This window comes from Mesoplodon densirostris, chromosome 11 (assembly GCF_025265405.1).
Source record: "Mesoplodon densirostris isolate mMesDen1 chromosome 11, mMesDen1 primary haplotype, whole genome shotgun sequence".
Lineage (NCBI taxonomy): Eukaryota > Metazoa > Chordata > Mammalia > Artiodactyla > Ziphiidae > Mesoplodon > Mesoplodon densirostris.
Window position 1 is genome coordinate 48,931,469 of NC_082671.1, and position 23,083 is coordinate 48,954,551.

Here is a 23,083-nt window from a genome sequence, read left to right on the forward strand (position 1 = left end):
TGGGAGGAGAGTAGAAGGAGTTGGGATCTGCTATCCCACAAGGAACAGTGTGGCCAATGTGCTACTTTCCAGCCATATGCTGTCACCCATCTCATTACATTCCTTCCTGCCAAGCCTAGGGGGTGCATTCTGGCTGACACAGTACGACATTTCACCCAAGTGTCATCCTTCTACTTGGCTCTGCTTCTAAAATGAGGATGACAGGATGGAGCACAGAAGAGGTAGTAAGATCACTGCCCTTTTGTCTGAGGCATAAAACTAATAGAAAGAGGGAATACAAACAAAACCAGACAAACATCGAAGATACATTAGATGCACAAATTCTGGAAAACATCAGCATTTTATGGAAACTTTACCAAATTAAGGAAGCAAATGGAAGGATGAGATGGTCACAGACCCAAAGATATTCCCATGCATTCTGTTTCTTTGCTTTTCCATGCCTACCTGCAGAGACACCAGAGTGCAAAGCCAAGTCCACAGTAAGGGTCAAGGCAGATGGCGATCTGCCGAGAGGAATACAACTCACACTGGAGCTTGATGGCTCTACAGAGAGCATTGACCGCAGAGTGGGACATCTGGAAGGTAAGGAACATGGAACAGGATGGAACTGGCATCCCACAGGCAGAAAAGCAGCTCTAATGAGAGGTTTGAGAAGCTTCCATTCCAACTCCTCAAAATGATGGATATTTTTCATTGCTTCAAAAAGCCTAATCTAAGTCTAACTGAAGGGTAAGTCTATCTGTTAATTTCTCAATATTGAGTTTTATGAAATACGAATCTATGACTTCATACTGGCTTGAACTAACTCGTGTTATGTTAGCTTCTATGCTAGGTTCAGAACACTTCATAACACAAATTCCTTGGGATAACTTATTCCGGAAGAGCCAATGCTTTTATTTAAATATAGCAGTGGCCCTTGATCCTCTGCCTACTGGTCTCTGATACAACCAGCTGGCCTCTCCATCTGAAGGCCCTGGGGCAGTGGTCATCTCTATTTTTTGCAGACCTGGCACTTTACCAGCATTCGGTGAGAGAGTAAATATATCCCGACTACTTTACCTTCACTCCCGTAAGCATGCCAGTTGTGGAGACACTAAAATCAAGGTACGCCAGCATCTCAGGAGTGGGTGGTTTGTACAGCTGAGGTAACCTTTTCCTGGGTAAATCATCTGCAAGGAAAAGAAAAAACCCGAGGTCAATCAGACACGTCGACAACAAGATCCTACTGTATAGCACAGGGAACTATATTCAATATCCTCTGATAAACCATAATGGAAAAGAATGTGAAAAAGAATATATATATATATATGTATAACTGAGTCACTGTGCTGTACAGCAGAGATTAAACACAACATTGTAAATCAACTACACTTCAATAACATTAAAAAAAAATCAGACACGTTGGAACTCGAAAATCATTGCTCTTCAACTGGTCTTCTGTGGCTTTGCTATGGCCACACTTAGCTTCTGGGATTTGCTAAAGCTGAGGCTTCTCGTATTTAACCAACCGGCTCACATGTGTCACTCCTGGAGGAGGGCTCGGGTTGAGGGCACCAATAGACAATATAAACAAGGAAACTACATCAGGCAGATGTATTTCCTAGACGATTAGTGAGGGGTAATATAACATACTAGCTGAAAACACAGGCTAAAGAAGCAGACTGCCCATGTTCAAATCCCAGCTCTGCCATTTCTCAGTGATGTCGTCTTGATGTTATTTAACCTCTTTGTGTCTGTTTCCTTATCTCTAAAGTGGTAATAATACCTGCCCTCCCAGAACTGTTAGGAAGTTAATTTATATAAAGCACTTTAAGAGAACTCAAGAAGCTTTACTTGTTGTTATGCTGGTTTCAAGTTAAAGTTCATTATTTACAGTTTAGTACATGTCACAGTAATCATGGACTGCTTTAAAAGTTGGACAGTTTCTCTCCAAGGTAACATGACTGATTTTAAGAATGATAATCTAGAATTGGGAATTATTTTCCTTTGCTCTTTTATGATAACCTCTCCCTTCCCTTCAAATTTGCTTTATAAGTATGTCATATCCAAAGATATCAAGGATGTCTCTGGCCCCAGCCATGCCTCCTCAGTGGCTCCTTTGGCTTTCCAGATCAAGAAACGATTCTGACTCTTGACTTTTCAATCTCTGTATCATTGGGCACTCACCTCTGTGTAGGGAAGGGCCACTCAAGTACCTAAAGAAACCTTTCTGTTGTCTGTATCACAGACCACATTCCAGGTCTTCCTGAAACGTGACTGAGTCCAGTAACCACAGTAGATCTATCTACATCACTAACAGCAACACAATCCACTTGTGTTACATATTATAAATGACTTCGTCTATATCCTTAAGTAACAAATGTAAAAAAATATAGCTCAGCATCGGGACACAATAACCATAAATAGATGTCATCCATGCTATTTATTATATATATATATATATATATATATATATATATATATATATATATATATATATATATATATATATATATTTATATTTATATTTTTGCGGTATGTGGGCCTCTCACTGTTGTGGCCTCTCCCGTTGCGGAGCCCAGGCTCCAGACGCGCAGGCTCAGCAGTCATGGCTCACGGGCCTAGCCGCTCGGCGGCATGCGGGATCTTCCCAGACCGGGGCACGAACCTGTGTCCCCTGCATCGGCAGGTGGACTCTCAACCACTGCGCCACCAGGGATGCCCCATCCCTGCATTTAAATCCACATAAATGTCCCTGAAGTGGACACTACGTGATACTTACTGAAAACTGGCAGAGAGGAAATTAATGGTTAAGGGGCTGGGAGGGGAGCCAAACTAACTGGGTTTGAATTTCAGTTCTGCTACTTACTTAACCTCCCTGTGCCTCAGTCTTCTTATCTGTAAAATGAGGCTAAAACTGGCACCTATCTAATAGGGTTGGTAGAAGGAGGAAATTAGGTAATACGTGTTAGATGACTGCCACACGGTAAGGGCTCAATAAAAAGTTAGATGTTGTTATTACTATGATTGTATGCTGGTGGTTTACATGATGTCATTTAATCTTTATGACCCCATGAAGTAGTTACGAGTAGCAGAGGATGAGGATTTACACCTGTCTGCCCAGCTCCAAAACCCACACTCTCCCCTCCACCACCATCTCCAGCTATCCCAATGTCTTACCCCCTTCTTTAGTATGAACACTATCTAAAATTCATACACTTTATGGTTTTCAAAGTATTTTCATATTATGTTGCATTTGATATTCTCAATAAATATGTGAGTCAGGCCAGGGTAGGTAGTATTTTAGGAAAGGGTAATCTCAGACAAGGTTATACAGAAAATAAGGACTGAAGCTTGAACCAGAACCAGGTCTTCTGACTCCTAGTGCAATGCTGTTCCAACTCTATCACATCTGGAAGTCGAGGGTCAGATCTTCCCCATACTTTTAGCCCTACATGTCTATGGTCACATCTGGCATAAACACCTAACCACTGTTTGACGATGCCAAGAGTAACAGCAAGCCACGTTTTGTTTCCAGAGCTGTGGCACACTGTGATCTGCTTCTTTGGATCTGGACGTTGCAGTATCCAGTCCTTTGGTAACTCAAGCTGAATGGATATTAAGTTTTGCCTCTGTCTTAGCAGGTGGAACGGGCTGCAACAGAAGAGCTGTGTAAATACCTTTGGCATGAGAATCTAGGAAATCTCGGGGAGTGAATGTTCTTGCCCCCTCACTGCCTCTGGAGAAAACTCCCTTTCACCTGTGTCAATGACAGCTGGCCAGGTTTTCACATCCACAGCTGCTGCTGCCTCTCGGGACCTCAGTAACCTCATTAGGGTCTGTGTGGTGAGGATGCAGGCTGCTTTGCTGACCTAGAAACAAGTGGACAAAAATAAGCACCACAAGGCTTAGCCCCGTGTAGCACCATAGGCTCTGGCTGCTGCTAAAAGTGACTCGCACATCCTACTGGGACAGGGCAGTACCAGCTTTTCAAAGAATACACACAGGACAGTGGAGGTCAGTGTTCCCCTTACGTTTGTCCTGAAAAATGCGTAACACTGAATTAGAATGATGGACTTGTTCATAACACAAGTTACTGTTTACAACAGTGATTCTCAGATATTCCATGGTTATAACCTCAGTATGGATCCCCAGATCTCTTGATTTCATGAAGACCATAATAAAATAAAAACATGGACTTCGTAGTACTCAGGGAATGAGAGGTGTTGGAGGATCATCTCTGAAGGAGGTAGTGTTTGCAACAGTCAAGGGAATATGGTGAAGCACACCGGACCTAGAACATACCCTGAACTTGAGGGACTCTGCACTCAGAGGAACAAGCTCTCCCACACACCCGCATGTGGAAACGCATGGGGACCCACTTTCCTCACCCCACTCCCCTCACCCCGCAAACTGCATCAGTGGAAGGAAACTCCCCTCCCTGCTGCTCCGGCCTACTTTGCAGAATATAACCAGGGCATTTTGCCAAACTGAACTTTGTAGTAAAATCATCTGTGGTGAATGCGGCTTTTATACTGCAGGCTCCAGTTGGGGATGGAGCAGCAGTTCTTAGAGAAACAAATGTTACATAAATTGGAACTCTGTAACTCTTTGCTTTAAAGTGCATTAGGATATGATTAGAATAAGATTTATCTTACTTTCCTACTACAGTATACTTTAATACTATACCAAGCGAATTTATAAGAACAATCCCCCAAAAAGTGACCTGACATGGGGAGAATTCAGTTTGGCATTTAAAATTACCTTGGTTACTGTGCAGAAAAAATATTAGGACTTTTTTAAGAAGAAGGAAAAAAATAAGTTTCATGGAGAAATACTAATGACAGCTTCACTTCCTTAATGTTCATGATAAAAACACAATCCTGAGATACCTCCTTGGGTATCTCACCAAAAACTGCTTTCCCACATTCCTTCACTGGAAAATGATGGTCACTTTGATCAGATAAAGGAAAAGGAGGTAGTTTGCAGGAGACAGATTTGACTTCCTGACTCAATTAGACTGGAAAATGAGTAAGGATCCTTAGTCGTCTGACTCTGCGTTTTATGAGATGAGGATGAGGCAAGCTATACCCGGTACTTACATCAACAATCATGCGGACAGTGGGCAATGTGGCTGTGAGGTTCTGAGCATGAGGAGGTCGGACGGTCACAGGTATGCACCCGGCATACAGGCAGCCATAGAACGCAGCGATTAACTCGATGCCTGCAAGACATAGCCACTTAGCTGCCTGGTTTGTCACCGAGAAAGCAAAAGCCAGAGCTTCCAAAACCAATTTATTTATTCCCAAACCAGTTTATTAAATCATCTGCCAGATGGGTTCATTAGATTGTAATTTAACAGAGACATTAACAGAAGAAATTTTTTAAATTTAGAAGAAACTGAAGGTAAAGAAAGACGCATATAAAACAACTTACAAAATACATAGAGAGAATAAATAATGAGAAAGGAGGTCAGAAGTAAACTCCTGAAAGATACCTGACGAAGGTATTTTGACATCATTACTTGATATTACTTACAAGAAATAACTGCAAAAATTAGGGCTGCTCCACTTGGAAAATAAAAGAATGGGAAAAGGAGAGATGAGGAACACCTGAGCTTTCTTTTACTCTTTAGAAGGCCGCTATGTGAACAGCAATTGGACCCCTGAGATGTCACTCCCCCAGTGGGTGCAGGTTTTAGGGAGGCAAGCATCACTTGATACGAAGCCTCTGCAATATCAGGACTCGAATGGTGGCCTCCTTGGGAAATGCTGTGGTCCATCACCATGATTAATTGGTAGATGGAAGACAATCTCCCAGGAACAAGGCTGGAGGAATTCCTTTACCAGATGACCTTCTAAGAAATCTTACTATCAATGTAAATAAAAGAGCAAAGTGAGAACCACAGTAAAATGAGGTAAAAGGGATAAAAGACCACAGAAGGCTGGATGTATGAGTTAGGTGGCAGAAGACTAAAGAAAGGGACAACTGAAATATTTCACCTAAAGTTTTGAATATTTACACCAAACTCATCAAGTAATTCTGAGTCCCTCTTTTCTTTTTCTTTAATTTTATTTTTGGCTGCACTGGGTCTTCGTTGCTGCACGTGGGCTTTCTCTAGTTGTGGCAAGCAGGGGCTACTCTTCGTAGTGGTGCACAGGTTCTAGGCATGTGGGCTTCAGTAGTTGTGGCACTCGGGCTCAGTAGTTGTGGTGCACGGGCTTAGTTGCTCCATGGCATGTGGGATCTTCCCGGACCAGGGATTGAACCCGTGTCCCCTGCACTGGCAGGCGGATTCCCATCCACTGCACCACTAGGGAAGTCCCTGAGTCCCTCTTGATGTAAAAAGGTTGCTGAATTACAGCGTGGAAGATGAACGCAGTAATAATTGAGGGACAGTAAGCACCAATTACGATGTGGAGAATGTGAAGTCAGAGTTCACACACAACATGCTTTTGAAAACTGGGTGAAACAGTCCCGTTCCTGAGCACTCCTAGAAATAAGTGTCTCTTTTGAGTGTTTCCAAAAGTCAAGAAGTTGTCATTCACTCATTCAATATTTACCATAGTGCCAGGCACTGAGCTAGACAGTGGAAATACAAGAGTAAATACAACAGACTCGGTTCTGGCAGAGCCCTCACACTGCACAACTCTGAGAGGAGAGGCCTGTTCCCATGGCATGAGCCTGTGCCCACAGCCCACGTGGTCATGTACAACAGCGCTGAGCTCCTGTCCTCTTAGAGTCTATAGTCTAGCAATGGAGCTTGTTTAGTCTACCAATCCAGCACTTACCAGGTGGATAGAGTAACACAACGTTGTCTCCTGCATTTAGATGTCCCTTGTCACCAAGAACTGCTGCAATCCTCTCTGCTCGCTTATGAAGCTGAAGGCAGCTGGCCGTGCACACAGTAGTTCCCTGTTAATAGAAGAAAGTATAAGCAGGTTGACGCTCAGTAAGGAAAACAGTAACAAACATAGCCAATTTGACATTATATGGAAGGCTGTGCCTTGCTAGATTATCTGTAGCAAGTTATCAAGTGCAGTGAAAATTCCCCAAGCACCAAAAGACATGTGTGGTATTCCTTTTCTTTCTCAATGTTTGAAGGTACTTAGGGACTAACAACATTAACTTAAATCAAACGTATGTATTTACAGTCTCTCTTATTTAAGGTAGCTTTAAAAATACATAGCAATTCTGTATTTAAATGAAGAAATAAAAGAAGAGGGGAAAATAAAAGAAATGAAAGCGGGACGAGGGTATGAGTGAGGTCAGGACGCTGGCTATGTGGTCAAGTACACTTGCGTAAAACACGAGTTTGGCTCTGAGTATTCTAACAGCAGAGATGTAAACAAAAACACTAACAGTGAATTCACAAAGGTTAGCAGATTAGAAGATGGCCAATTATTCCAGGTCCTGAGAATAATTTCTCCTGCGGGTCTTCATAAGTATCCTTATTGTCCAATTCAAGTTTCACCGAGCTGGGCTTTTTGAACCCGTGTCTTTGTAAAATATAACACACGAGTGTGAAAGTGCATAAGATATGAATGTGTAGCTTAATAAAAAATTATAAAACAAGCATCTGTGTAAGAACCAGCCTGATGTGAAAAAGACCACTGCCAGCAGCTTAAAAGCACCCCCATGGGTGCCTTCTCCTTCCCTCCATAGGGGACCACTATCATGACTTTTTAATGTTAGTGGCTAATTTCTTTTTCTTTATATTTTTACCACCTATGAAATATTTGATTTTCATAGAGTTGTGCTGTACATATATATTTTTGTGATTTGCTTCTTTCTCTCAACATTCTATTAAGCGTCATCTAGCCTCTCGTGCTTAGGTGTATAGTTCATTTGTTTTTGTTGCTGCACAGTATTTAACTGCATGAACATACCACAATTTATTCATCCATTCTACTGCTGATGGACAATCCATTCTAATACATATATCCTGGTGCATAAATATATGAGTTTTGGTCAGGTATAGCCCTAGAAATGGAATTGCTGGGTCATTGGGTATGCCTACCTTCAACTTTACCAGATAAAACCAAACTGTTATTTGTCTATATAGTGCCAATACCACACTGTTTTAATTATTGTAACTTAACTTTTAAAAACTCATGATAAAAACAAGTCTATTGAGCTGTTTCTTTTAAAAATAACTTTTAAATTTCATTAATATAAAGTAGTACAAGTTCAATATAGAAAATTTGGAAAATATAGATTAGTAAATATGAGATGTAACCACTATTAACTTTTGCTGTATATTTTCCTGGTTTTTAACAAATGAGTATGTATTATATATAAATTCACATGCAACATTAAAAAAAAAAAGGTATCATACTATATTATGCCAGAGGCTGTATAGCATTGGCTAAGAATGTGGGCTCTGAAGCTAGTTTGGGTTCAAATGAAGGAGCTAATTTCCTAGTCCTACCACTTAGGGCCCTGTGACCTCGGGCAAATGATTTTATGTCTCTATGCCTCCGTTCCCCTAACCTTAAAATGAACTATGAAATGGAAAGCACCCAGGACAGGGTCTTCAGTAAGTACTCAGTTATTATTAAAATTTTATATCCTACTTTTCCTACTTCCACATTATGACTATTTTCTGGGTCATCCACTATTCTATAACATTATTTTCAATGACTGCATAGTATTTCATGTTTATATGCCATAATTTATTTAGTCAATTGTCTATTGTTGGACATTAAGGTTATAACACTAAAAGGAATATTCCTTTGGCTAAAATCAGGGTTAAATTCATAAGGCCATTTCTTACAATAGCTCTCTTTTTGGTCCTTGGTACGGCAGTAAATTAAACTTCAGTAAGAAGCATTTTCTGGGCATAAGGGAACAATGTTGTATGGTTCCTAAGCTTTCTGGTGGCCTGGGCTAATCCAAGGTAAAATGTTAGAATATGCAGAACAATAGATGGACTACATGTCCTTTAGTCATCCATATATATTATTTCTCTACGCAAGAAGCAAATTTCAACTTACGTTCACTAACAAATAGATCTGAAGTATGATTTGACAAGGCCATAAGTTTAACTGTAGCCAAGCTTGGGAGTGGAGTGGGGAACAAGCTGGATTGACATCTTCTTACTGAAATGGAAGGACCCTAATCAATCCATGGGCTTGAAGAGAAGCCCCCTTCACGCAGAGGTGGAGCAAGGAAGTCCCAAAGTTTTCTACCATAGAGGAATGGTTCTTGAGATTTTTAACTGACTTTTCACTAAGATGCACAGCATATTCCTCTCAGGTTCTATCACTGCATAAATTCTCAAAGCTGTGTATGTGTGTGGTGTGTGTGTGTGTGTGTGTGTGTGTGAGAGAGAGAGAGAGAGACTATCAGAATCCAGGACCTGGGGCAGAAGGGGGCCATCTGGGTAAGTCCCCTAAGGGGACTCCAGGCCCTCCAGTCTTCCCCCTGCTGGTGACAATTATTATTCTATGCTGTGGTCACAGTACTTTCAGCTTTGGACTCAGCCATTAAAACAAACAAATCTCGGGCTTCCCTGGTGGCGCAGTGGTTGAGAGTCCGCCTGCCAATGCAGGGGACATGGGTTCATGCCCCGGTCCGGGAAGATCCCACATGCTGTGGAGCAGCGGGGCCCGTGAGCCATGGCCGCTGAGCCTGTGCGTCTGGAGCCTGTGCTCCGCAACGGGAGAGGCCACAACAGTGAGAGGCCCGCGTACCACAAAACAAAAACAAAAAACAAAAAAAAAAAACAAAAAAAACAAATCTCAACAGACTCCCATGGAATGCATAACTTAAAAAATACAATATTCTGGCGAACCATCCATTAGAAAGCAATAGTTAAACATACTCTTGAATAATTTTCAATTTGCTTTTTATGTTAGCAATAAATAATTTCAGTATGTACTAGAAACAACTTGTTTTTAAAATGTTGATCTAAAGTCATTTTATTTCTGGTGGAAATCAAAGAATTAAAAGTCAAACTGGGTTAAAAATTACATTGACACAATGCAGTCTGTCTATCTGTAGATTATGTAATTACATGGTTGTCCTACGGTTCCTATCAGAACTGAATAAAGACAACTTGATTGTGACAAAAAAGAGACAGTATTGAATAACACTCCAGGAGGTCTCATTTCAACCTTGAAATAACTGTACAATTTATCCTCATATATCAAAACAAGGAGAAAGCAACAACTCCTTCCTCTGAGTTGGCAACAGAACTTTTCCGATGAAAGAAAGAGATCAAGAGTGCCTAAGATACTCTCACAATAGCCAGCTGATTAGACATACAATTGCATTTTTAATACCTTGGCATTTAACAGCATGAAGAGTACGTGGTCAGGAGTTGCCTGGGCTCGCCATTGTAAAATCTCCGCCAGAAATTGGTGCTGAAGTCATAAAGCAGAAAAAAGAATCATGGTCAGCAACTTTGAAAAAGCTGGACAATGCATCTGCCATCTGTTACCTGAAGCGTAGGTTCTGTCCTTGACTTGTTTGTAAATATCAACACTTCTGGAACACTTACCTTCTTCACTAAATCATTCTCTTCAATTTGCCCAAGATCCCTTCCTGCAGCTTGTGCTATGCGTTTTCCTGCAACCAGATTCCCAACCATCACAGAAGCAGGGCCTACGCCTGTAAGTAAAAGCAAAAATCAGCTCTCTGGAGATGGCGATTCAAGCTACGTACCACCCTCACGCCAGCCCCAAGCATTTCCAGACTGACCAAAGCTGGTTCAAACGTTCATTTAACCAATACTGACTGAGCACCCTTCTAGGCACTGGGACAAAGTAGCAAACAAGACATACAGCTTGTATTCTAGTGGGGAAAGGCAACCAATAAACACACACACAAATAATGTCAGGTAGCAGGAAGTGCTGGAAAAAAGAAAATAGGACCACAGGAGAGACATGGATTGGGGGGTGGAGGGAAGTTTTCACTCCGAGGAGGTGACAGTTGGTTGCATTGGTTCCTACTGATACATTTCATCTGTTCCAATCATGGATAAAACCCTAACAGGGGGCTTAACAGTAATAAATATCTGGTCTGAAAAGAAATCTGCCATCTATGAGGACTGAGAGTGAGTTCATCAGGAAAATCAGAAGGGCTTTATTTTAAGTGAGCAATGAAATCCAGATTGTAGGACATTCTACAAGACAACTGGCCTGGATTCTTCAAAAAGGTCCGTGTCTTGAAGACACAACAGATTTGGGAGCTTTCAAGTTAAAGGACATGACAGCCAAAAGCAATGTGTGACTTTAGATACTGGATTAAAAAAAAAATCAGCTACTATAATAAACAGGTGGAGAAATATGAACATAGATTGTGTATTATTAAATGATAGCATTATATTAATGCTAACTTTCTTAATAGGATAATGGCATTGTGGCTGATGAGGAAAATTTTAGGAGAATGTTATTGTTCTCTAGAGATACACTGCTGAAATATTTGGAGGTGAAGTGTCATGATGTCTGCAATTTCCTTTCAAAGAATTCAGTTAAAAAAAAAGTTAACAGTTGATGAATCTAGGGGAAGGTATATGGGTGTTCATTATAGTTTTCTTTCAACTTTTCCAGAGGCCTGCCACTTGGGGAAAAAAAAGTGAAAACTCTCCCTTTCTCAAGATAAAAAAGGAAAACTCTCCCTTTCTCAATAATGCTAGGGCTTTGTATGCCTTTCCTGATGGTCACTTAAAGATTAGATTCCAACGTATGAAACTAAGAAGACGGCTAAAACATAACAAAATTTATTGCCAGCTGAGTTTTGAATAATGCTGATGCTATGCTTTGATTAATATTAAATAACGTTTATTGCCAAAATCTGTTGATTATGAATGTACTGAAATAGCTGGAACAAAATCACTTAAATCATGGAATCACTTTTAAATATGTGGGGAAGTTGGGTAAAGAGTATAAGGCAATTCTTTTACTATTTGGCAACTTTTTTGTAAGTGAAATTACTTCAAAATGAAAAGTTAAAGAAAAATTTTAAACTAAAAAAAAAACCACACCCTAAGGGTAAAGAACTCCAATACGCTGCTAAACAGTTTTCATCTACAAAGTGTATGTCCATTGAAATTTTAAGTATTGGGTGGCCAAAAGGTTCGTTTGGTTTTTTCCGTAAGATGGCTCTAGTAGTGCTTAGCTGTCTTTAACTTCATTCGAAACAATTTTGTTACTGTATTATGGCAGCTGTCATATCAGTGTGCATTTTAAAAAAAACTTATCAAAATTGGTGAATTTTTGTGTAGCCATTTTAATATTGAAGATAGAAGGAAAAAAAGCAACATTTTCGGCATATAATGCTTTATTATTTCAAAAAAGGTAAAAACGCAACTGAAACGCACAGAAAGATTTGTGCAGTGTATGAAGAAGGTGCTGTGACTGATCGAATATGTCAAAAGTGGTTTGCAAAGTTTAGTGCTGGAGATTTCTCGCTGGACGATGCTCCACGGTTGAGTAAACCAGTTGAAGTTGATAGCGATCAAATCGAATCATTAATTGAGAACAATCCATATTATACCACGCGGGAGATAGCTAACATACTCAAAATATCCAAATCAATCGCTGAAAATCATTTGCACCAGCTTGGTTACGTTAATTGCTTTGATGTTTGTGTTCCACATAAGTTAAGCAAAAAAAACCCTTCTTGACCGTATTTCTGCTCACGATTCTCTACTGAAATGTCATGAAAACGTTCCGTTTTTAAAACAAATCGTGACAGGAGATGAAAAGTGGATACTGTACAATAATGTGGAACAGAAGAGATTGTGGGGCAAGCGAAATGAACCAACACCAACCACACTACAGGCTAGTCTTCATCCAAAGGTGTATATAGTGGGATTGGAAGGGAGTCCTCTATTATGAGCTCCTTCTGGAAAATCAAATGACTAATTCCAACAAGTACTGCTTCCAATTTGACCAGTTGAAAGCAGCACTTGACGAAAAGTGGAATTAGTCAGAAAACGCATCATCTTCCATCAGGATAACGCAAGAATACATGTTTCTTTGATGACCAGGCAAAAACTGTTACAGCTTGGCTGGGAAGTTCTGATTCACCCGCTGTATTCACCAGACATTGCACCTTCAGATTTCCATTTATTTCGGTCTTAACAAAATTCTCTCAATGGAAAAAGATTCAATTCCCTGGAAGACTGTAAAAGGCACCTGGAACCGTTCTTTGCTCAAAAAGAAAAAGGTTTGGGAAGATAGAATTATGAAGTTGCCTGAAAAATGGCAGAAGGTACTGGAATAAAATGATGAATATGCTGTTCAATAAAGTTCTTGGTGAAAATGAAAAATGTCTTTTATTTTTACTTAAAAACTGAAGGAACATTTTGGCCAATCCAATACAATATGCAAAATTCTTTCCCAAGAGACTGCATAATACTTTAACAGATATATTATGTTGGAGACAGCCTTTTTTATACAGGCAGGACTCAGACTATATATGACTGTGTAAGTTGCCCATTCCTGGACTCACACTGTAAAGTTAATAAAGGTGTGACATTTTAAAAAGTGAATTTTTCAGAGTAATTTAAAATGACAAAAATAATTCAGCAGTAATTTCTTGAGGTCCTTCTGTGTGCATTTCTTGAAACTATGAGTCAAAGAGTGAAAAATTACTGAAAGCAATAACATCTAGGAGGCTAATGGCTGATACTGTGCTGTACCTGTAATATGTCTTCTTATTTTCTCCACAAAATTCTGTAAATTTCCAGTGGCAAAGACTGCTAGTCATTAAGCCCTATTCTCCTCTTTTTCCTTAAAAACACAACCCCCAGTTTTTAGCTGGGCAAATGCCTGGAATAAAGACTATATTCTTTAGTGTGGGAGAATAATAGGTAAGAGTAAGTAATATGTGCGATTTCTAGAAAATATGTTTAAAGGGGAAGGGTATTCCCTTCTTTGTCTTCTTCTCCCACCTGCTAGCTGGAATGTAGAACTGATGGCTGGAGGTCAGGAGCTTAAATGAACCCTGAGGCAGTATGCTAAGGCTGGCTGTGGCAGATCGTTTTATTTTCTTACAAGTCTTCCTTGCTGTGATTACATGAGAGGAGTATATATCTCTCTGCTCCATTGACTTTGGGCATGGTCCGACTTGTTTTGGACAATAAAATGTTAGGAAACATGAAGCAAACAGAAGCTTTAAGTATGCTTGTATGGTTTGGCCTGCTTCTTGCTTTTGCCATCTGCCTTGAGGAAAATATGGCACAGGTAGCTGCTGGTCCCATGATGAGGAGACACATGGAACAGGCCTGAACCCAACCTACAGCCTGGAGCCAAGCCAAGGCCAGCTGATCCCAGCCAGGTTCAGCAGATCCACATTCCATGAGTGAAAAATAAATGCTTCTTACTTTAAACCACTGAGTTTTAGGATTATTTGTTATGCAGCACATCTATAACAATAGTTAACTGATAACAATGCCAACGCAGTAAGATGGGAAGCTGGACCAACAGTGACTGAGGGTTCCTAGCCAGTTCCATCCTAGCCTTGGACTGCCTAGCTCTGGATTTCTTTCACCTGAGAAAGAAAAAACTTGTCTCTTGTTTAAGCAGCCGTTATGTTCTTCTGAAACGTGCAGCCAAAACCAGTCCTAACACATTCCCATTCTTTACATGATAGCTTAACAGACATCTCAATGAGATTTTTGTCACTGGGCTATCTTAACACCATTTCTATCTTCCTTTTCCTCTCCTTTCCTTTTTTACTTCATTCCCAACCATCTCCATGCTCCTGTATTCTTCTTAAACCCCATCCTCTCATGCTATCCCCACATCATGTCTGCTCCACCTATGCCACAATTTTCAAGTTGCTTTGGTCTGACCCATACGCATTCCACTAAGATTTTAGCAGACCATCACAACAGACAGCAAAAACAAAGAATCCAAACCTAATGCTTTCATCAGAGGGCTAATGCCTATGAGGGCTTAGGAATAAACCTTTTATACAAGTTTCATCATTTAGTAAAACTGGGTGAAATCTGGCTAGCAAAGGCAATGTTTTAAGCAACTACTATGTCTCTGAGTTGCATCCTTTAAGCATCTACTGAAATGAAAGCTTTCTTAAAGGAATTCTAGATTAAATGCTATTTAAAATAGGATTTTACTCATATGACGAATGTAGGACTTCAGTATAACAGAATACGAGATGGAGAAGGAGTTGTATGTTTTACATATCCATCAGACACTTTGGCAGGAAATATGAAGATACTTATTTCTTGATTAGTACAGACTTGATTCTAACTGCCCCTTTAGAATATCAGCCTCCATAAACTCTCATTTCCACTAGCAGAAACTGATAAATATCATATATACTTTAGCTCTATACACACTGATACTAAGATAAGGTTACTTGGCGAGTTGACAATAACAGATATATAACCAAATGTGACAAGATCTTCAGCCACCAGACCACTGAAGTAATAACTACTGCAAAGCAGAGATTAACACTGTAATATCCTAATAAAAATATCCTAGAGAGTCAGAGGCTTACCTTTTATTTTATTATTGTATATCATATTTATCTTTCAGCAAAAGCGGTCTTAATGGAAATATAATTAAATGCCATACTTCCCTTTGACTTCCTAATCTTCCCACTGTGTGTATGTGTGTGTGAGTGTATGTGGTAGCAGTGGGAACTGTAAAGGCCAGATTTTGGCTCTCATGTGTTCCCAGGCATACAAGAAACTGGGAGGCTCTCATTAACTTCTCAATTAAAATGAAAAAGCATCAATAAAACTTAATGACTTCATGTTGGATTGAACAGATATTTTAACATGACTGACCATCAATCACTTACTCCTGCCTTTAGTCTCCTACTCATTAGCCCTACAACCTAGGTTTGTTCAGAAATTAGGCAAAATGGTAAAATTGACTATTTGGTTTTTTCCTTGTTTCATATGACAATTCACATACTTCTACTTGCATCTTGAATTCATAGGAATATGGCAAATGCAAAACATGCTATTTATCTCACCTCTGTCACTAACCAGCTATATGATTTGGGCACAATTCTTAACTTTTCTGAACTTTACTTTGCACAGCTGAGGGCAAAGATCTAGGATCATATTTGTAAAATGTATAGCTAATATTTGGCTTTTAGTAAGCCTCAATAAATACCAGCTGTTCTTATTATCAGAACCTTCCCTTACAGGACTTGCTTTATTCTCCCTCCACCAGTGGGATTCGATCACCTTGACCCCATACCTTACACGCAGGGAAAGTGGAGGCACTCTACTGAGAAGTACTCAGAAGACCGAGCCAACAGCAAACCTGGAAAAGCGACTTTACAAAATCTCACTCCTTCCTGCTTTTGGTCAGCTGATCCTATTCTCATGTTACTTACTAATCTTTGTAACTTTGTAATCTTTCCAACTCCAGAGAAAAAAATCATGCGGAGAGAATTCAGCTTCTTCAAGTTACAGTTTTAACGTCATGCCTTCAAAGCCAGCATTCTTACCTGGTTGCTTTTGCCGGGGTTTTGGCAAATTGGTCACGCATGTATGTGGGCACATGAGGATATTACAAGGATGTAGCGACCCCTCCAGAAAGAGCTGTTTCGTCTGAGATATGTGGATCCCTCCCAGTGGAGTTTTGGGCAGAGTATTGGCAGGCACCAGAGCAAGACAATAAACTCCCACTTGATGAATGCTATCGATTGCCTAGAAAAATACAAACAAAAAAACACTCAGTGAGATTAATTTTACGACATTTGACATCCTCCTAACACAATGCATTATTCTACTCTAAGAGTTTTATTTTTGGCTGCTTGGGTCTTTGTTGCCGTGCGTGGGCTTGCTCTAGTTTCGGCGAGCGGGGGCTACTCTTTGTTGCGGTGTGTGGGCTTCTCACTGCGGTGGCTTCTCCTGTTGCGGAGCACGGGCTCTAGGCGCGAGGGCTTCAGTAGTTGTGGCTCGCGGGCTCTAGAGCACAGGCTCAGTTGCTCCGCGGCATGTGGGATCTTCCTGGACTAGGGCTCGAACCCGTGTCCCCTGCTTTAGCAGGCGGATTCTTAACCACCACGCCACCAGGGAAGCCCTAGAGGTTTTCTTTCTCTCTCCATTCTAGGTCTAGAATCTGGTAGATTATTAGGATCCCATACATCTAAAGGTACCTAATCCTTCCAGTGATGGCAGAGTGGTGAGGTATTGGCCAACCCAGTACAATCTAAATGGACAGAGGTGGATACTGATTTGCAAGCCTCAGTATGTTCTTTTTTTTTTAAATTAATTAATTTATTTTATATTTATTTTTGGCTGTGTTGGGTCTTCGTTTCTGTGTGAGAGCTTTCTCCAGTTGCGGCGAGCGGGGGCCACTCTTCATCGCGGTGCGCGGGCCTCTCACTGTCGCAGCCTCTCCCGTTGCGGAGCACACGCTCCAGATGAGCAGGCTCAGTAGTTGTGGCTCACGGGCCTAGCCGCTCCGTGGCATGTGGGATCTTCCTGGACTGGGGCATGAACCTGTGTCCCCTGCACTGGCAGGCAGATTCCTAACCACTGCGCCACCAGGGAAGCCCAGTATGTTCTCTCTTGGTTGATAATGTCCAAAACCTAGAAATTTGTTTCGGTTCTTTTAATATTTTAGCTGTCCAACATAGCTCAATTAAACAGAGGCAAAGTATTTTTATTTTTAATTTTTTAAAAATTTTTAAATTTTATTTATTTATTTTTTAATAAATTTATTTATTTTATTTATTTAATTTTGGCTGCACTGGGTCTTCGTTGCTGCGTGCGGGCTTTCTCTAGTTGCAGCGAGCGGGGGCTACTCTTCGTTGTGGTGCACGGGCTCCTCATTGCAGTGGCTTGTCGCGGAGCATGGGCTCTAGGTGCGCAGGCTTCAGTAATTGTGGCACGCAGGCTCAGTAGTTGTGGCACACGGGCTTAGCTGCTCCGTGGCATGTGGGATCTTCCCGGACCAGGGCTTGAACCCATGTCCCCTGCATTGGCAGGTGGATTCTTAACCACTGTGCCACCAGGGAAGTCCCAGTATTTTTATTATGAACAAAACAGAAGCTCTGTAAGTAAGCCCTTGCTTAAGTGGTTCACCAGGTTACTAGGCATCCCCTTTGCAAAACATCCAGGTGAGGCCCACTGCACACCGAGTCCTGAAGGCCAACAGCTCCCTCGGCGCACCCCTGTTCCAAGCCACGCACCTGTGCGCTCACTGAGTGTGAGCTGTGCCTGCTTCTATACCTTTTACAGCTGCTGTTCTTGTTACTGTGCTCATATAGTTAACTATTATATCCACTGATAAAATATGAATGCAAAATAGGAAGAGATATGCTTTTGAAAGACTCATTAGAGGTGAACTCCTACTGTTGATAGGAATGGGCAAGTTTTCTTTTCAAATACTCATGTTCTAGTCTAACTTAAAGGAAATGAAACCAGAAACCAAAGACAATGCTTTTGGATGTAGTTTATGGAAGTAAGCTGACCTGGAACTCAAACTGGTGTAACTCACACTCACACGCCTCTGCATCAAATAAAGGCATGCTTGTTATGTTTTGTGTTAAAATTTAATACTTGAAGAATTTCTCATTGTTATGGTTTTCTGCTTCAATCACCTTTGAAAACTAACTGACCAACTATCAATACCATTTCTAAACATGCCAGTTGAGAGGGTTCTTTTGTACTACCCACAAATCTTACTGAAAAGGAGATCCAGCCTGAGAAGACGAATGGACCAAGAGTCATAAAAGACAGACAAGGCCTTTTATTAAAATGACTTAAAAGGGCAGAGGAATAAACTTGAAAAGCATATTCTTCAGACTAATCCACTAACCAACAGAGATAACTAGGAAATGGGAAGTCTGTAAGAGTTTCTAAGTCTTGGGTATCTTAGAATATACAGGAAGTTAGCAAATGTATCATGTGTAGCCTGGATTCCTCACTGAAAATACGCCACCTGGTAAGTCATCCACTGATAATGTTCCTTAGAAGGTGCTGAGTTAGGTGTTTAGTTTATATCATACACAGGCCTGGAATTAAACAACCTCTGGGCTCTAACCTACCAGAACATATGGAGTTCTTAATTTTCTACTATGAATCCAAGTACCCCCAGCAGAGAAGCTACATATAAGATAATGCCTTCTTATTTCACACCCAAATCAGATCCCAAATGACTTTAACAAAAATTTGGATTAGTAAATTAGCACTGAATTTAATTCCTATAGTTGCTTTCCAGGGAAAAATAACCACCTGGGAAATTTGCTTCCTGTAACTGGAAAAAATACATAATTCACCACAAGATTCTACCACTATCCCCCAAAGTTCTTTCTGAATGAAATAAGCAGTGTGTTTGAAAATATGAACAGTATAAACAAATTCTCTTTGCAGGTCTGATTATTAACCGTCTTTCAGAGATCACCCAGTCCCACTTTCTTCACAGTTTTTTCTATCTAGTCTATCTTCAGTATTCTCTTTCCTTTCTCTGATTTTGCACTATAAACAGCCTATGCTATACCAACTGATAATTCAGAATCACAGACCCTGCAGATAGGAAGAATCTTAAAAGTCATCTAGTGCTATCACACATCTCATGCTTATAACATTTCTACAACATTACTACTAACTGGCAGTAAATAAATCCAAATGCCCCAAGCAGACAAGTTATAGACATTGGGAACAATCCCAATACATATAAGTTGAATGGTAAGGACAGTCCATGCTTTCTCTGGACCATCCATTTATCCAACAAATATTTGCTGAGCCTACTCTGATGATGTGCTGGCACAGCTATCTGGTTCTGGACTAACAGGAACAAGAGAGAGTAACTCTTGACTTTCATGGGTCTTCTATTATAGTGGATATAGAAAACAATAAATATAAAGACACTTATATGCTGATAAATACTAAGCAGAAAATAGAAAAGAGTGAGGGGACAGAGAGTGAAAGGGAATGTTATTTAAGATAGAGCGGGCCTCCCTAAACTCCTTATTGGAGATATGCTTATGATTATTCTTTTTTATATTAATAATAATCACCATCATCTTTTACTGAAGGCAGGCACTAAATATTTCAATTCATTATCTAATTACCATCAATTAACCTCCCAATAGCTCTGTAACATAGATAATTTTATCCCCACTTTACAGATGAGAAAATAAACTCAGTGAGGTTAAGTAAGCTGCCTAAAGGCACTTATGTGGTAGGGAGTGGAGCTGGGATTCAAAGTATGATTCTAAATGAATACTAGGCTCTCTTCACCATTCTAGCCTGCTCCCCTAGAAACATTTCCCTTATACTGAGCCCATATCTTTCTCCTTCCCTAGTGGTTTACTTCACCTAGATCTCTAACTCCACAGTAAAGCTCCTTCAAAGTAAGAACAGCAGCTCATATTGGATTCCTCACACTCTAGGCACCACTTGTAGCATGCAGTAAGACCACAGCTGTTGACATGGAGACTGATTATGTCAAAGATGTGTTCCACATTTGGACAGTTAAAATGTTGATGGGTAGTTAACACTCAGGCACAAAAGAGTGAAAGAACTTGCTGAGGCAAGTCAAATTCAATTGTTTTTGACAACCTGAGCAGAAAAATACTTTGTGGTACACAAGGAGGTGTGGTATTATCTGCTTTTGCTAACAGTAGCTAGAATATTTGAGTAGCTACTGGCAGGGAAAAAAAACAAGGAAACATAACTGGTCCACTGAAGAAAATGCTTCAGCAGTGGCTTCTGCTGCCTTTGACAGCAAAGTCAGCCTCCCCGACAGACACCCCAGGTGCGCTCACCTGTAGCACACGGCTCATCCACTGGAAACTATCTTCCTCGGAAGCGTCAGGTCTTTGTTCCGCAACCACCACGATGCGCTCATCATAAAATACAGACACAGAAAACACAGCAATTCTAAGAGAGACAGATCAAACACATCAGGACTCCCTTCACAACCAGTCCTATTTGCTTTGCTCAGTTGGAATTACAGAGAGGAGACATCCCCACCGCACTGCCCAGGAAGGACTAGTTTAGAAAAGAAAACGTCACAATAATTACCATCAAAACGAGGACTCAAAAACGTGTACTAAGCGCCACTGTCGTGAATATTGGGACGTAGCGATAAATAAGCTGAAGTCCCTGTCTTTGTGGAGCTTGCGTGTCAGAGACAGAACAATCACGTCGCGCTATACACCGGGGGACCGAGGCAGGGCGGGGGCGTGCAGTGTGTGGGTCGGGGGGGGGGTGGTGGGGGGCGGGCAGCGCCTCCCTGAGGAGCGGACATTGGAGCAGAGACCTGAATGAGGTGAGGACGCGAGCCGCGCGGAGATCTGGAGGAAGAGGTTTCCCGGCAGAAGGAACGGAAAGCGAAAAGGTTCTGAGGTAGGAACGAGCTTGGCAGGTTTGAGGAACAGCAAGAAGGCCAGTGTGCCTGGAGCAGGGTGGTGAAGCAGAGAGTGGTGGGGAGAGGTCAGACCCGCCCAGGTGGTCACCGAGGACCTGGAGGCGGGGGGAGGGGGATGCTGAGTGAGGTCTCGGCTCAAACGTCCCCCTGCTAGTGAGGCATTCCCAGACTCCCCGTATAACCCGCAGGCACCACCACCCCGTGTGTCCTTCCTGCACAGCACTCATCACCAGCTCACGTAGTATCCGTTTCCCTATGTGGTTACCTGCTCTTCCCCCAATGAGAATGTGAGTTCCCACGGGCAGAGACGTGGCCTGTGTTGTTCACTGCCACACCCTGAGCATCCAGCACAGTGGCACACAGTTGGCACCCAATAAACGCTTGCTGAATGAATGTATGAAATAATGGGAAGGCACTGGAGGGCTGAGAACGCCAGCAAGCCTGACCACCTCCTTACCTTCTTTCCTTTCATCCACACGTATTTAATGAACACCTACTGCATGCCAGGGGCTGTGCTGAGTGCCGGGGATGTGACCGTGACCAAAGACAGAAGGTCCAGTACCCCATGGAGTTTACATCTCACAGGAAGCCACACCATTACAAAAAACTATACATTTCAAGAACTGGTTCTCTAGTGGTTTAATTTTTCTACTGCTTCAAAAACTAAGGGACACCAGGATTGCTTTAAAGACATATAACCATGACTGAAAACTACTGAACAGGACATCAATTACTCAAATATATGCCAAATATCCTTTCTTGAGTTAATAAGCAAAGAAAAGAGGATATCTAATTGACTTCATCCGTGGAATTTGAAATTAGCACTTATGTACTATGTCAATCTCTACATTAAAATGGTAATAATTTAGAGTCAAGTAAGAGAACAATTCTCAGATGTAAACTCCTACAGAGTAGCATCTATCTCAATTAGACTGAATGGGGCAACTTCTGTATTGAAGGCATGTAGGAAGTTCAGTGTTTCAGAAGTCTCCTCAGTCTTCAGGATACAACAAACAGTAGTAATTAAAAACTGAAATACAGGATATGGTTACAGCCCCTCAATTACAGCCAAAGAACCAGACATTTTAAGATAAATATTCAGCCTGGTTTCTGCTACACTTAATCAAAAACAACCTAATCTAGAGCATCTACAGAATACAACTCAAATCACCCTACAGAGGTATCTTTAGATTCCACCGGAAGTGCTAACCTTTGAACTCTACTACTCACCTTCCTCTATAAACAGTCTTTATTGATTCAACAGCCAATCCAGTAGCAACAATGTCATCAGCATTATGTCTTCGACCACTAACCATCAGTAACCCATCCATTTTTCCAACCACGAAAACCAAGCTGCCCTGAAAGGTAATAATGATTTACATAATTTAAATAGCAAAACAGACATTTTACTTCCTGCCTTGAAATAAATCTCATAAAAACTGTAGGAAAGAAAATATCATATTTTATGGATTCTAAAAAAGTGTTTCACATCTCGACATCTCAGAATCAGTGGCATCTTACAATTAATGCGGTCTTAATAGTATATAAGAAGGGAATCCATTCATATTCATTCTTTTAACAATTATTTATTTATTTATTTATTTATTTTTGACTGCACTGGGTCTTTGTTGCTGTTCGCGGGCTTTTCTGTAGTTGCGCGAGCGGGGGCTACTCTTCGTTGCAGTGTGCAGGCTTCTCACTGGGGTGGCTTCTCTTGTTGCGGAGCACGGGCTCTAGGCGTACGGGCTTCAGTAGTTGAGGCACGCAGGCTCAGTAGTTGTGGCTCG

General features: G+C 41.0%; 1 protein-coding gene across 5 annotated transcripts in view; it reads right to left on the minus strand.

Moving 5' to 3' along the window:
* Nucleotides 1-23,083, minus strand: part of DIP2B (disco interacting protein 2 homolog B) — a 244,992-nt gene that overhangs the window by 14,526 nt on the left and 207,383 nt on the right. For all 5 annotated transcript variants that reach the window (XM_060111725.1, XM_060111726.1, XM_060111724.1 and 2 more), the window contains 10 exons: nucleotides 22,527-22,654; nucleotides 20,692-20,806; nucleotides 16,420-16,621; nucleotides 10,484-10,593; nucleotides 10,266-10,346; nucleotides 6,771-6,894; nucleotides 5,082-5,203; nucleotides 3,740-3,851; nucleotides 1,060-1,169; nucleotides 445-575 (listed from right to left, as the gene is read on the minus strand). In XM_060111725.1, coding sequence (XP_059967708.1) covers nucleotides 445-575; nucleotides 1,060-1,169; nucleotides 3,740-3,851; nucleotides 5,082-5,203; nucleotides 6,771-6,894; nucleotides 10,266-10,346; nucleotides 10,484-10,593; nucleotides 16,420-16,621; nucleotides 20,692-20,806; nucleotides 22,527-22,654 — 1,235 coding nt within the window. The remainder of the gene's footprint in view (nucleotides 1-444; nucleotides 576-1,059; nucleotides 1,170-3,739; nucleotides 3,852-5,081; nucleotides 5,204-6,770; nucleotides 6,895-10,265; nucleotides 10,347-10,483; nucleotides 10,594-16,419; nucleotides 16,622-20,691; nucleotides 20,807-22,526; nucleotides 22,655-23,083) is intronic.